Source organism: Salmo salar, chromosome 04 (genome assembly GCF_965601325.2).
Source record: "Salmo salar chromosome 04, fSalSal1, whole genome shotgun sequence".
Taxonomy (NCBI): Eukaryota; Metazoa; Chordata; class Actinopteri; order Salmoniformes; family Salmonidae; genus Salmo; species Salmo salar.
Genome location: NC_138294.1, coordinates 72,629,107 through 72,643,687, shown reverse-complemented (window position 1 = coordinate 72,643,687; position 14,581 = coordinate 72,629,107). Strand labels below are relative to the sequence as shown.

At 43.2% G+C, this 14,581-nt stretch overlaps 1 protein-coding gene across 6 annotated transcripts in view; it reads left to right on the top strand.

Moving 5' to 3' along the window:
• Window positions 1–665: 665 nt before the first annotated feature.
• Window positions 666–14,581, top strand: part of LOC123723661 (heterogeneous nuclear ribonucleoprotein L) — a 13,995-nt gene continuing 79 nt past the window's right edge. The window contains exons 1-14 of one of the 6 annotated variants that reach the window (XM_082974705.1): window positions 666–836; window positions 1,669–1,787; window positions 1,919–2,156; window positions 4,342–4,429; window positions 4,739–4,833; window positions 4,932–5,004; window positions 11,654–11,689; window positions 11,978–12,046; window positions 12,173–12,453; window positions 13,015–13,136; window positions 13,233–13,434; window positions 13,586–13,643; window positions 13,777–13,872; window positions 14,256–14,581. The exon at window positions 14,256–14,581 is cut by the window's right edge and continues 79 nt beyond it. In XM_082974705.1, the coding sequence (XP_082830831.1) occupies window positions 756–836; window positions 1,669–1,787; window positions 1,919–2,156; window positions 4,342–4,429; window positions 4,739–4,833; window positions 4,932–5,004; window positions 11,654–11,689; window positions 11,978–12,046; window positions 12,173–12,453; window positions 13,015–13,136; window positions 13,233–13,434; window positions 13,586–13,643; window positions 13,777–13,872; window positions 14,256–14,314 (1,617 nt within the window). In that variant the 5' untranslated portion in view covers window positions 666–755 and the 3' untranslated portion in view covers window positions 14,315–14,581. Of the gene's footprint in view, window positions 837–1,668; window positions 1,788–1,918; window positions 2,157–4,341; window positions 4,430–4,738; window positions 4,834–4,931; window positions 5,005–11,653; window positions 11,690–11,977; window positions 12,047–12,172; window positions 12,454–13,014; window positions 13,137–13,232; window positions 13,435–13,585; window positions 13,647–13,767; window positions 13,921–14,255 lie in introns of all 6 variants that reach the window. The other 5 variants (XM_082974702.1, XM_082974704.1, XM_082974701.1 and 2 more) reach the window with 5 other exon arrangements.

Below are 14,581 nucleotides of genomic sequence, written 5' to 3'. Positions count from 1 at the left end.
TTTGGGGTGGCAGGTAGCCTAGTGGTGTGAGCATTGGGCCAGTAATCGAAGGTTGCTAGATCGAATCCCCGAGCTGACAAGGTAAAATTCTGTTCTGCCCCTGAACAAGGCACTTAACCCACTGTTCCTAGGCTGTCATTGTAAATAAGAATTCGTTCTTAACCTTAAACTGACTTGCCTAGTTAAAGTAAGAATAATCAGTCAGACAGCACACCTAATTCTGAATGAACTCCTATGATCAAGGTATAACATGTGCTGACCAAATAATTGCAGATAATTTTATGATTTATTAGCTGCTGTATGAAGAGGTTTTGACAGGGAAACCTTTGCCCATCCCCTTTAACCCAGACAAACTGTACATTATAGCAAAATACTTTAGCCATTGATTTGCAATCCTAAATGTGTTTTTTGTTGTGAGAAACGATTTGGTAATGGTAGTGCTTGAAGTATCCCCAGCTAACGTTCCATAGACATAACGTATTAATTCTGATGTGATATAACATTGGCTAGCTACATCGAATAACCAAAATATTCAAGGGACTAGACATGCAACATTCCAGTGCTCACCTCCTTTCTATCAATGTTTCTACCGTCCAAACACCAGGGGAGGGAAAATGTATCACACTCGCACGATTGGTCTGTTGTGAAAGATTGAAGGATCACTCACCACTAAGTGTGCTCGAGCTCCTTTGTGTTACGTTGTAGTTTTTCACTCGGGTTTGCGATTTTCCATTTGAGGGTTTGTCTGGGACAACATGGCCGCCGCAGCAGGTCGCTACTACAACGAGGGTGGCAGAGCAACGAAAAGACAGAAAACCGAAGACGGGATGACGACGGTAAGCATTGACTCGCGACTTCGTTGGGAAGGAAAGGTGCATGCATCAGTAAAACAAAAATAGTCAGCGTTTTGGAACTTCAAGTGTGCAAAATATGAGTGCTGAACATGAGCGAACCTAAGCTAGGCGGAACTAGTTAGCTATGGTAACGTTACTGTAATTAGCTAGCAGAACTAGCCTCAAAACCGGCGTTTTTGCTTGTTCAACTAAGCTTGTATACAAAATCATAAACTATATTAAATGTTAACATTGTTAACTTGTTTGTTTTTGTTAAATGTGCGGCTAATGAAGCTAGCTATGTTTCTAGTTAGCTAACGTTGGCGTTGTGTGGTGAAGATTTAAGTTTAGGTTTGTCATCAGGCTCACCATCAATAAAACCAAGCGAAGATACTTAGTGACCATTTTCATTAATTTAGTACACTTGTTTCCGAGTATTTTCCAACACCACAATGCATTTGGGCAGAACCTTGTGATGATATCACTTGTTTGTATGGGGTAACGTAAGCTATTTTGGGCCTACGTGGAATGTACGACAAGCGTTAGCCAGCTAACAATCTTCTGGCAGGCAGCCATTCCACTCACTTATGCACGGGCTTGTCTTTTCAAGAAGATCAGGCTTTATGCAAAGCCCCCCACTACTCTATAAATTCTGTTTATGTGTTGTTCATATCAACCCATCATTGTTTAGGATTTTTTTGGTACCCTGGGGGGGTGCCTGTCATTAATGGCGGGTTGGTTTTGATTGGTAACACCCTGGGGATGTGTATATTATCGTGGTATGGTCATCTGTAGTTTTTAATTTTTTATCTAACTTTTTTGTCTTGTTTGTAAGGAGGGCTATGATGACCCCCATAAAACGCTCCCTTCCCCGGTGGTCCACATCAGGGGCCTTGTTGATGGCATCATGGAAGCAGATCTAGTGGAAGCCCTGCAGGAGTTCGGGACCATCAGGTGACTGTCCAACACACTTGGACTGGATAGATTTTAGATTTAGCACCATTGATGTATTTTGTTCCTGTAGCCCATTATCCTAATTGCAGTGCATAGAAACTAAATTATTCAATCTTCCATTCTCTTCACAGTTATGTGGTCATGATGCCCAAGAAGCGCCAGGCCCTGGTGGAGTACGAGGACTTGAATGGATCCTGCAATGCTGTGACTTACGCAGCTGAGAACCAGGTCTACATCGCTGGGCACCCCTCCTTCATCAACTACTCCACCAGCCAGAAGATCTCCCGGCCCGGAGACCCAGACGACTCACGCAGCGTCAATAACGTGCTTCTGCTCACCATCATGAACCCTATCTACCCCATAACCTCGGTAACACATCCACCGTTATACAAGGCAGCTGTTTCATTGCTATGACAAGGCACCATTGTTTGGCTCACTGCAACACATTGTTTTACACATTTGTTAAAGGTCCAATTCAGCAATTTTTCTGTCTCAATATCAAATCATTTCTGGGTAAGAATGAAGTACCTTACTGTGATTGTTTTCAATAAAAACAGCCAAAAATAATTTCAAATAGCATCATAGCAAAGAGCAACTTCTCAAGCAAGAATTTTGCAAGGACTAACAGAGTGGTCTGAGTGAGGAGGTCGAAAACTAGATGTTATTGGCAGAGGGATTTGGAGTCTTTCTCATTAGTCTATTAACTAATTTACCACCTGGTGATGTCACCAGGCAGGCCCCAACTCCATCCCACTAAAACAGGCTGACATTTTTGCCGGTCTTTTCAAACAGCTCTTACACTACAATGGCATTATCATTTTCACAATTTCACAGAATTATTCCAACCTCAGTGTGGAAATACATTGTAGAATAATAGTGAAGACATCAAAACGGTCAAATAACACATATGGAATCATGTAGTAACCAAATAAGTGTTAAACAAATCAAAATAGATTTTTTTATTCTTCAAAGTAGCTTGCCTTTGACAGCTTTGCACACTCTTGTCATTCTCTCAACCAGCTTCACCTGGAATGCTTTTCCAACAGTCTTGAAGGAGTTCCCACATATGCTGAGCATGTGTTGGCTGCTTTTCTTTCACTCTGCGGTCCAACTCATCCCAAACCATCTCAATTGGGTATAGGTCAGGTGTATCACTCCGTCACTCTTCTTCTTGGTCAAATAGCCCTTACACAGCCTGGAGGTGTGTTGGGTCATTGTCCTGTTGAAAACAAATGATAATCCCAGTAAGTGTAAACCAGATGGGATGGTGTATCGCTGTAGAATGCTGTGGTACCCATGCTGGTTCAGTGTGCCTTCAATTCTAAATAAATCACAGACCGTGTCACCAGCAAAGCACCATCACACCACCTCCATGCTTCACGTTGGGAACCACACATGCGGAGATCATCCGTTCATCTACTCTCCGTCTCACAAAGACACAGCGGTTGGAACCAAGAATCTCAAGTTTGGACTCATCAGACCAAAGGACAGTTTTCCACTGGTCGAATGTCCATTGCTCGTGTTTCTTGGCCCAAGCAAATCTCTACTTATTTTGGTGTCCTTTTAGTAGTGGTTTCTTTGCAGCAATTCAACCATGAAGTCCTGATTCATACAGTCTCCTCTGGGGCGGCAGGTAGCCTAGTGGTTAGACTGGTTGGACTTGTAACTGAAAGGTTTCAAGATCGAATCCCCGAGCTGACAAGTTAAAAATCTGTCGTTCTGCCTCTGAACAAGGCAATTAATCCACTGTTCCGAGGCCATCATTGAAAATAAGAATTTGTTCTTAACTGAAAATAAGAATTTGTTCTTAACTTGCCTAGTTAAATAAAGGTTTAAAAAAAAAAAGTTGATATTGAGATGTGTCTGTTACTTGAATTTATTTGGGCTGCAATCTGAGGCTGGTAACTCTAATGAACTTATCCTCTGCAGCAGAGTTAACTCTGGGTCTTCCTTTTCTGTGGCGGTCCTCATGAGAGCCAGTTTCATCATAGTGCTTGATGGTTTTTGCGACTCTTAAAATGTTCCGCATTGACTGACCTTCATGTCTTAAAGTAATGATGGACTGTCGTTTGTCTTTGTTTATTTGAGCTGTTCTTGCCATAATATGGACTTGGTCTTTTACTAAATAGGGCTACCTTCTGTATACCACACCTACCTTGTCAAAACACAACTGATTGGCTCAAATGCATTAAGGAAAGAAATTCCCCAAATGTTAATTGAAATCCATTCCAGGTGACTACCTCACGAAGCTGGTTTAGAGAATGCCAAGAGTATACAAAGCTATCATCAAGGCAAATGGTGGCTACTTTGAAGAATCTCAGATATATTTTGATTTGTTTAACACTTTTTTGCTTACTTCATGATTCCATATGTTATTTAATAGTTTATGTCCTCACTATTGTTCTACAATGTAGAAAATAGTAAAAATAAAGAAAAATCCTTGAATGAGTAGGTGTGTCCAAACTTTTGACTGGTACTGTATATAAAACACAGGAAAATCAAGTTTGCCTGCACTGGGCCTTCAATCAAACTATTTTGGTTTTCTGCTCTGCAGGATGTGCTGTATACCGTCTGTAACAACTGTGGGCCTGTGCAAAGGATCGTCATCTTCAGGAAGAATGGAGTTCAGGCCATGGTGGAATATCCTTTGCTCAAAATCTCATTGTTCAAAAATGTGGGATCTCATCACCACACACAGGTTCACATTCCCTGCAGTCCATGCCACACAATCTTAATTCACTCCACACTTGAAGCTTCTGTCAGCACCCCTGACAAGTCGTCTGCAGGTGGCAGCTAGTAAATATTTGTTTATTTGTTCTTGATATAGGTCTAATTGTGTAACAAGTGCTCGTTGTTTTCGTGAGCAGAGCTTTGAATGACAAGGTGAACATGGAATGTGTAAAGTAGGCGAATGCTTTTATTATCCATAGTTTCCTTCACTTCCCATACATTTGACTCTGTGCAAAGTGCCCAGAGGGCGAAAGCCTCTCTAAATGGGGCAGACATCTACTCTGGCTGCTGCACACTGAAGATTGAGTACGCCAAGGTGAGTGGTTACATGCTTATCTCCATTTGTCCATCCAAACACTGAAGGAACACCGTGATGGGCAAAATAATGAAATGTTTGAATGTCTGTCTTCACAGCCAACCCGCCTCAATGTGTTCAAGAACGACCAGGACACCTGGGACTACACAAACCCCAACCTGAGTGGCCAAGGTAAAACACCCACGGCCCCTCAAGCTGTCCCCCTACCCTTCCTCTCCTCCTTCTGCTCTAATGACACTGTGGGATGGGTAGGGTCCCAGGCCTCCGGCTGTAGTGCCTTTGAACGCCCTGCTCCACGGTAACTTGGGCCTCAACCACAGCAAGCAGCGGAAGCTGTTCAGAGGCACTACGTCTGTGACGCATCACCCTGTGTCCTCATGCTCTCTCAACACCACAGACGCGCAGTAAGGGCACGAGGAGTGACCTTGAGGGGCAGCCATTTTGCAGCACATGCTCTTGCATGTTGAATCGTCTGCATTGCAGACCACTGCATGCATTCATGGGTAAACTGATGAATTCCCCGTTATGCCACAGTGAAGCACCTGGGGTCTCATCACACAGGTTCACATTCCCTGCAGTGCATGTTACACCTCACAACCTCACATCAAGCTCCTGTCAGCACCCAAGCACTGTGTTGCACCCTAGGCGTCTCACTTGGAATGCCCATGCATCCGTTAATCTTAAACATATTGGAGATTTTGTTTGCAAAATACAGTTCTGGGTATTTCTTTCTTTTGATTAGTCAATCAGAGTTAAGGTCAGGTTTTGGCATTCAAATCTGTTCCTTGGGGCTTAAGTGTCTGTAGGTTTCTATTCTAGCCAGGGGGAGTTAGACAACCACTGACCCTGTAGTTGTCATGGACCAGGTTTCCCTGCCAGGTGGGGGGGGGGGGGTTGTTAAGTGAAAGGTATAATCCACCCCAGAAATTAAACTCCTGTCAATTTGGTGAAAGCCTATGTTCTATCGGGGTAAAATTAAAATGCTCCGTCTGTGAAATCAGGAAAATCATGTTGGAACATGTCATAGCTACATGGTTCTCGTCACTGGAGATAACACACGATCACATTTCATTAAAAAAAAACATTACCTGCACTTCAGATCATCAAATCAGCCATTCGGTGGTATTTGTATTTAATATGGATCAAGATGACAAAGTATATATTTATTTTAGATGTGCTCAATCTAAACAGTGTACCAAGTTATTCAGCTCAGTTTCCCCTTCAAGTACCATCTTGCAATGCACCCTGTGTCTGGGAAACATAGCATCTCGCTCTGGGCAGAGAGGAACTGCAAGCTGAACCCGGTGAGAGACTCCTAAATTGATAGTAGTTTTGGCAATGTTACAGCTAGCTAGCTACTTCACATGAAATTGACTTTGTTATTGTGTGTAGCTACGTTTGCTAGTTAGCCAGCCAGTCAGCCCAGAGTTTTGTAGTCCACAACGATTTTCACATTGCTAGCAACCTTATGACAAAATTAAACATTTCAAAGATTTTTTCACATCAAATCAAACTTTGTCACCTGCGCCGAATACAACATGTGTAGTAGACCTTACGTGAAATACTTACTTACAAGCCCTTAACCAACAGTGCAGTTCAAGAAAGGGTTACATTTATTTGGTAAATATTTTCTTAAGTAAAATGTTTTATATAAAGTAACACAAATTAACAATAGAGGCTATATACAGGGGGTACCGTTACCGTGTCAATGTGGGGGTGTACAGGTTAGTTGAGGGAATTTGTACATGTAGGTAGGGGTGAGGTGACCATGCAGTGTAAAAAAAAAAAATGGGGGGGTGTCAATTGAAATAATCCGGTGGCCATTTGATTAATTGTTCAGCAGTCTTATGGCTTGGGGGTAGAAGCTGTTAAAACCTCTTACAGCTCCGATCCCGTTAGCGGGATCAACAGCCAGTGAAAAATCAGAGCGCCATATTCAAAACCAAATCTAATAATTTCTATTTCTCAAACATAGGACTATTTTACACCATTTTATAGATACACTTCTCCTGAATCGAACCACGTTGTCCGATTTCAAAAAGGCTTTACAGCGAAAGCAAAACATTAGATTATGTTAGGAGAGTACATCGACAAAAATAACCACACAGCCATTTTCCAAGCAACTAGCATGCATCACAAATACCCAAAACACAGCTAAATGCAGCACTAACCTTTGACGATCTTCATCAGATGACACTCCTAGGACATCATGTTACACAATACATGCATTTTGTGTTCGATAAAGTTCATATTTATATATAAGAACAGCATTTTACATCGGCGCGTGACGTTCAGAAAATATTTTCCCTCAAATACTGCCGGTGAAACAGCGCCACAATTTACAAAAATACTTGTCATAAACATTGATACAAAATTAAACTGTCATTCAAATAATTATTGATGAACATCTCCTTTATGCAAACGCTATTAAAGATTTCAAAAAAGCTTCACGAGGAAAGCACTCTTTGCAATAATCTGAGTACTGAGCTCAGAAAAATACACTAGGCTATACAGATAGCCGCCATCTTGGAGTCATCTAAAATCATAAATTGCATTAGAAATATTCCCTTACCTTTGATGATCTTCATCAGAAGGCACTTCCAGGAATCCCAGGTCCACAACAAATGTTGTTTTTTTCGATAAAGTCCATAATTTATGTCCAAATAACTCCTTGTTGTTCGCGCGTTCAGTAAGCTACTCCAAATGTAGGAAGCGCGCGGACAATGTCACGACGTTCAAACATGTTAAACGTTGTAAAACATCAATATTTAGGGCCTTTAGAACGTGAAGATTCAGTAATATTTCAACCGGACGGTTCCTGTGTCTTGAAAAACGTTTTGGAACGGAGGATCCACCCTCATGAACGCGCGCCAAGAAGTGATGTCATTCCCTGCCTCACCAAGTTCCCAGCCTTCTCATTCAGTCTCTGTTCATCGTAGACGACTCAAACAACTTTGTAAAGACTGTTGACATCTAGTGGAAGCCGTAGGAATTATTACTACGTCACTGTGTATTCAATAGGAAACGACTTGAAGAGAGCCCATGCATCCAGATTTCCACTTCCTGGTAGGATTTCTCTCATGTTTTTGCTTGCCATATGAGTTTTGTTATACTCACAGACACCATTCAAACGGTTTTAGAAACTTCAGAGTGTTTTCTATCCAAATCTACTAATAATATGCATATCCTAGCTTCTGAGTTTGAGTAGGAGGCAGTTTAATATGAGCAAATTTTTTCCGAAATTGTCAATACTGCCCCCTATCCTTAAGTATCTGTAAGAGGTTGGAGGCTTTTGTTCTTAGACTTTGCGCTCCGTTGCCGTGCGGTAGATGAGAAAACGGTCTATGACTTGGGTCTTTAACCATTTCTGGGGCTTTCCTCTGTCACCGCCTAGTATATAGGTCCTGGATATATTAGTGTTAATACTGTTAATCATAAGACTTAGTGGTTTGGGGTGGATTATCCCTTAATTTTATTTCATTAGGAACATTGCAGAGACATTTGTTCAATGGTATTTCTGGAACTTTCAAGAAGTCCAGTTTACGACCTGTCAGTCAGTCGTTTACTCCATTTGTGGATGGATGTTTTGAATCCAAGTAGGGTTTCTTGTGGCATTCTGTCTCCATTTGGAGATGCTGTGCTGCCATGAGTGCGAAAATAAAATCATAGAATTCCAGTGATGTATGATGCTTGGTAGATACATTGCTCTTTTAGTTCAACTTCTTAAAGTGCAGAATATTTGGCATCTAATGGGACACGGTGCAACAGCAGTATGTGATTTTCCTTGCTTTTAGCCATATGCCCTGGTCCCTTTTATGCAAAAGGTAACACAATTTTAGTTGGAGTGGTAGTCCATTTAATCACCCTGGTGAGTTTTGTTTTTGGTAGTTCAGATACTCATATGAGCCACAATGAATTTATCTTAGTAGTTTCATGTCCACCATGGCCACATCTTCATTTCAGACACTTGACACTGAGGTAACAGGTGAAAGGAACGGCTGTCCCATGTGTTTAGACGGTCCCTGTTAATGTGCAGGTGTTAAGGTGCGGCTGGCTGCCCCGTGAGAAAGAGGTGCTCCTCATTGTGTCCTCACTGTGCACACTCATACAGACTCATGGTACTCCAAACCAACCAGCTCCTCAGTAAACATCGGACACAATGGGGGCAGCAGACACTGGAATTCACACAACCTCAACTCTCAATACTTCCTACTCCCAATTTCCACCACCACTCTCCACTTCTGCAAGGAAAAAACATTTTACTCTTTATCCCACTGTTGGTTTGAGGAAAGTAGCCGTCCTGTTTTGATCACGATAAGGGCCTGAGACACTCCAAGAGTCAATTGTGAGCAGACACCCAGCATTAATCACCACCACAGACTGATCTAATAGATTTATAGCCATCCATCCTCTTACAAGTACAGCATATCTCATCTCCAGAATGCTGAAGTTCTCACCTTTTGACAAAACACATTGTGTGATGGGGGCGGGAGTCTGGTGTGTGGCCGATAAGGCCACTCCTCCCAGCCCTCGGGATCTGACTGTCAGACACAACCACTTCAGTGAGCAACAGAGGAGTTTTCTAAACACACTCTAAACAGCCTAAGAAGGGAACAGATGACACTACATACTGAGACAATATACAGAGAGAGACCACTCTTTTCTCAAACTACCACTATGCCATCCCATCTCTTGACTTGGGTGTGTGGGCTTCCTTTTGCTATCACTCTCCCATCTTGTGCTGAACAACACAACACACCACCGAGCTGAATATTCACGGCAACGACACACCAAGCTGAATCGCCATGACAACACACCACCACGCAGACAATGCCATTCCAGATGATTTTACTGCCAAGCACTAGATGCCTTTCACTTCGCCATGGGGGGACCACCTCTATTGTACAAAAAAACAAACAAGCAGCACATCTGTGCCCACTTACATGAGAAGACGCACCCCACAAACTCAAAAGGGGACCACGAAGACACAAGCATCAAACACCCGCCAAGCATACAAGCACAGAGGCAGACTGATAGAAACTTCAGCATTTTCCCAAAGCTCTCTCTGCATTGATGGACTCAGGTGCTGTTTTTTCCCCTTTACCTTCCCCTCCCATTTCCCCTCTTTTCCGTGCTGTTCTTGTTGATTCTACTGCGTTGTTTTTTTTTTCTTTCTGAACTGGCCCGTAAGTGATACCTCTAACACCTCCCGTGTGATGCAGGTTTGGCTCTGTGTGTCTGACGACAAGACACGCCTCAAACGGTGCAAATGTCCTCCGGCTTTGCGTTCAAAGCACGGTAAGCTGGAAATTTGCCTCAAATGGCAACCCATAAAAACAAAGCGACGGCAACTTGAAGCCAAGCATGGAAGATTGGTGGATGCTCTTTCTCTGGTGGTGGGGAAAGGTGGAAACTGAGTTGAAGCTGGAGTCACAGGTTTGGCGGGTAGGATCCTTGCTGAAGAGTGCCCCCCTACCTGCCCTCTGCATCCTGTGTTCTCCGTGTTTGGTGCTGTAAGTACATGTAAAGAGACATGACTGACCTGGTAATAGAGAATGATTGTAATGTAAATTGTTTGTTGTGATTGACTTTGTCAACCCCATATGTGAATCGTTGACTTTTATCAAACTCATGCATCAAATTCCAGGTCTGGAATCTCCTCAGATTTCTGCTAGTGCTCTTTAAGATAGAAATATGTAATCTCACAGCAACATGGAAATATCTAGTTTTCCACATTGAGGCAGACCACGGTTAGATGTATAAGCTGACGTAGTTTGTAAAATCACAGTAAGCAGGACATTTTAGGAAATGTCTTTGTTTGTTGTTGGGTAGTCCATGATACTATCCAGGTGAAAGCTATGATCCCTTATTGAGGTCACCTATTAAATCCACTTTAATCAGTGTAGATGAAGGGGAGGAGACTGGTTAAAGAGGGATTTTTTATGCCTTGAGTCATGGATTGTGTATGTGCCATTCAAAGGGTGAATGGGCAAAACAAAATATTGGGGTATGTTGGGCTCCTGAATCGTGCAGTGGTCTAAGGCACTGCATCTCAGTGCAAGAGGCGACACTACAGTACCTGGTTCGAATCCATGCTGAATCACATTCGGCCATGATTGGGAGTTCCATAGGGCAGCGCACAATTGGCCCAGCATCATCCGGGTTTGGCCGGGATAGGCCGTCATTGTAAATAAGAATTTGTTCTTAACTGACTTGCCTAGTTAAATAAAGGTAAATTCCACCACCTAAAGGACATCCATCCAACTTGACACAACTGTGGTAGTCAACATGGTCCAGCATCCCTGTGGAATGCTTGACACCTTGTAGAGTCCATACTGATGAACTGAGGCTGTTCAACTCAATATTAGGAAGGTGTTCCTAATATTTTGTAAACTCAGTATATTCGTTCACACAAAATAGGTCCAGCATTCCAGGCAATGGCAATATGAAATTCCAGGCCTGGTTTTTGTTTTTCTGTCAACTGTATTTCAGACTTTGTGGCCCATGGGTGGGGTACCATGCATTTGTTGTCAGACTAGGAAACTCAACTCATGCTAGAATCAATCAGTTGTTTTGATGCCTACATTTAATAGCTCAATAAAGAGTAAAATAATTCTGAATTAAAAATGTATCTTAATTCATGTAGCCCGTTAGTGTTTCAATTTGTTTTTGCCACAGGGTTGTGCTCTAGTCGGCTTTCTTAGAACATCCTGCACAATATAATATTTATGTATTGAGCCTTTATTTTGGTAGAAGAATATTTGTTTAGAGTTTGTACATCATTTGTTTTGGTTTTGACTATGTGTATGTACCTGTACAGATGCTGACGCTGAAGGCAATTGGAACAATTCACAAGGTGTGTGAGTTCGAATGGGAGAGGTTAAGAGTATTAGTGTGTAAGAGTATCCATTCCATTTGCTGTGCTAATGTTAAATCCTCCTACAAATCTCCAGTATGTTACATTTTATAGTTATGGTAACAAATACATATGATTTTCTTAACACGCTCAATATCTCTACCCAGCTTCTTGTGCATGTTAATCACAGCACTGCCCCATAGTTTGTAGATGTGCCCCTTTTGACACACTGATAGACTGTCTTATCAGGAGTCAGGGGCTCACTTTATTGCTGTTTCTTGCCCTCAGATCCCAATGCCAACCCCAACAAGCGTGTGAGACAGCCAGCTCTACTAGGAGACCATCCTCCAGAGTATGGTAGGCAGAGACGTTCATTGTACTATGAGCGTCACAGGTCAACTCTGTTGGGATGTCTAGAATGACTCCAGTAACAGTTTGAGTCGGTTTGCCCAATCACCTCTGTCTATCCATTTCTTTCACAAGCCGGCCCAACCGGTGGTTATCACGGCTACCATGATGAAAGCGGCTACGGACCTCCTCCACACTACGAGGGTGGTCGCCGCATGGGGCCTCTGATGGGAGGGCGTGGCCGCGGACGTGGTGGCAGTTACGGGGGACCTGGGTATGGACATGGCCCACCTCCCCCTGGTGACTACAGCGCCCACGCTGACTCCCCCGTTGTCATGGTGTACGGCCTGGAGCCCGCAAAGATCAACGCCGACAGGGTCTTCAACGTCTTCTGTCTCTACGGCAATGTGGAGCGGGTGAGTTCAGACGGGAACGATGCATTACTGAGGCGGAGGTTATAGACTCTTCAGGGTTATGTTCTTGCTGGGGGTATAGACTGGTGAAAACAAGGTTCTATGGTCATGTTGGAGGTGGGTAGTAGCAGTGGTGGGAAAAGTACTCAATTGTCGTACTTGAGTAAAAGTAAAATACCTTCATAGAAAATGACTTCAGTAGTATTCTACTGGGTGACTTTCACTTACGGACAGACAGGCACACTCAATTACAAATGCTGTATTTGTGTTTAGTGAGTCTGCCAGATCAGAGGCAGTAGGGATGACAACGCATAATATTGATAGGTGCGTGAATTGGACCATATTGCTGCCCTGCCTGAGCATTCGAAATGTAATTTTGGGTGTGAGGGAAAATGTACTGGAGAAAATCAAATTTTCTTTAGGAATGTAGTGGAGTAAAAGTTGACAAATATAAATAGTAAAGTACAAATACCCCAAAAACGACTTAAGTTGTACTTTTAAAGTATTCTTACACCACTGGATAGTAGGATAGGGTTTTTGAGCCCTGTCCCCCTCCGTCTTCAGGTGAAGTTCATGAAGAGTAAGCCGGGGGCAGCCATGGTGGAGATGGGCGACTGCTACGCTGTGGACCGCGCCATCAGCCACCTTAACAACAACTTCCTGTTTGAACAGAAGCTCAACGTCTGGTCAGTGCTGCTTTCAAACTCTGCATACACATTGATGTCCATAGAAACTGACTATAAACACATTGATGCAACATGTTGTCCATCCTCCGTCCACAGTGTGTCCAAGCAGCAGGCCATCATGCCTGGTCAGTCCTACGAGCTGGAGGATGGCTCCAGCAGCTTCAAGGACTTCCATGGCTCCCGCAACAACCGCTTCACCTCCCCGGAGCAGGCGGCCAAGAACCGCATTCAGCACCCAAGCAACGTCCTGCACTTCTTCAACGGGCAGCCCGACATCTCCGTGGAGGTCTTCAACGGGGTAAGACAACTGGAGAGGATTGGGGGCTGGAAGCTTTGGATTGGGCTGTTGGTTCTCTTAGAGGGTTGAACTTGACAAGTTTGGCTTACTTAGTTTGTGTGTGGGTGGAAAATGCATTTCTCATGAACAAACCCTTTATCTATCCTTTCAGGTCTGTGAGGAACTTGGTGTGAAGAACCCATCTAACATCAAACTCTTCACTGGAAAGAGTGAGTAATATGAACTTTATTTGCATGAATTATGTTGTATCTGGTCTTTTAAATTGGAGTGAGTTCCCATTGGTTTGATGTTGCAGTGTCAATAAATTGGAATGTGTATCTCTCACCTCGGGTGGCGCGACAGGTGAGCGGAGCTCATCCGGGCTGCTGGAGTGGGAATCTATAAACGACGCCATGGAGGCTCTGGCCATGATGAACCACTACCAGATGAAGAACCCCAGTAAGTACTCAGACTGCGATAACAACACCACAGCTAATGATACCAACGGTGAGCAAACACACAGTAACTAGTCTGTCATTCAGGAGTGACTTTCCCAAAAACATGATCTTTAGTACTAAGATCAGTCCGGGATTCATCCGAAGGCGCTGCACCACCCTACCAACAATGAACCTTTTTAAAAGGCAATTTACCAAACGTTCACAGAGATCGCATTCATGGTAAACGCTGCGGATGTTGGCTCATGCCTAAATGAAGGAACAATGATCTTAATGCAAAAAATTATTTGTTTTTGGGAATTCACCCCAGACTAGTTAATGATAATGTATTATTCCGGCCCGACAACATCTCTCCACAGTTGGTTAACCTCCCCCCCTTTCTTCCAGGTGGTCCGTACCCCTACACACTGAAGCTGTGTTTCTCAACCGCACAGCATGCCAACTAGGACAAACCCTGACCCACCCTGTTACCCCCCCCCCCCACTTAACTCTTAGCTCTGTGTCCATGCATAGTGTATATTGCAGTCACGTCTTCACTCCAAGTCCCCTCTATGACCCAATGAATCGTAAACAAAATGTATGAGATTGACCAGCGTTTTCCTTTAACTTAAGTGATAATATTGAGGGCAAGATTTTTTACCAGAGTGTGTATTGTTTGATTTTTATTTTAAAACATTTGAATTTGTTCAGTACATTAGACCTCAGAACAAAGA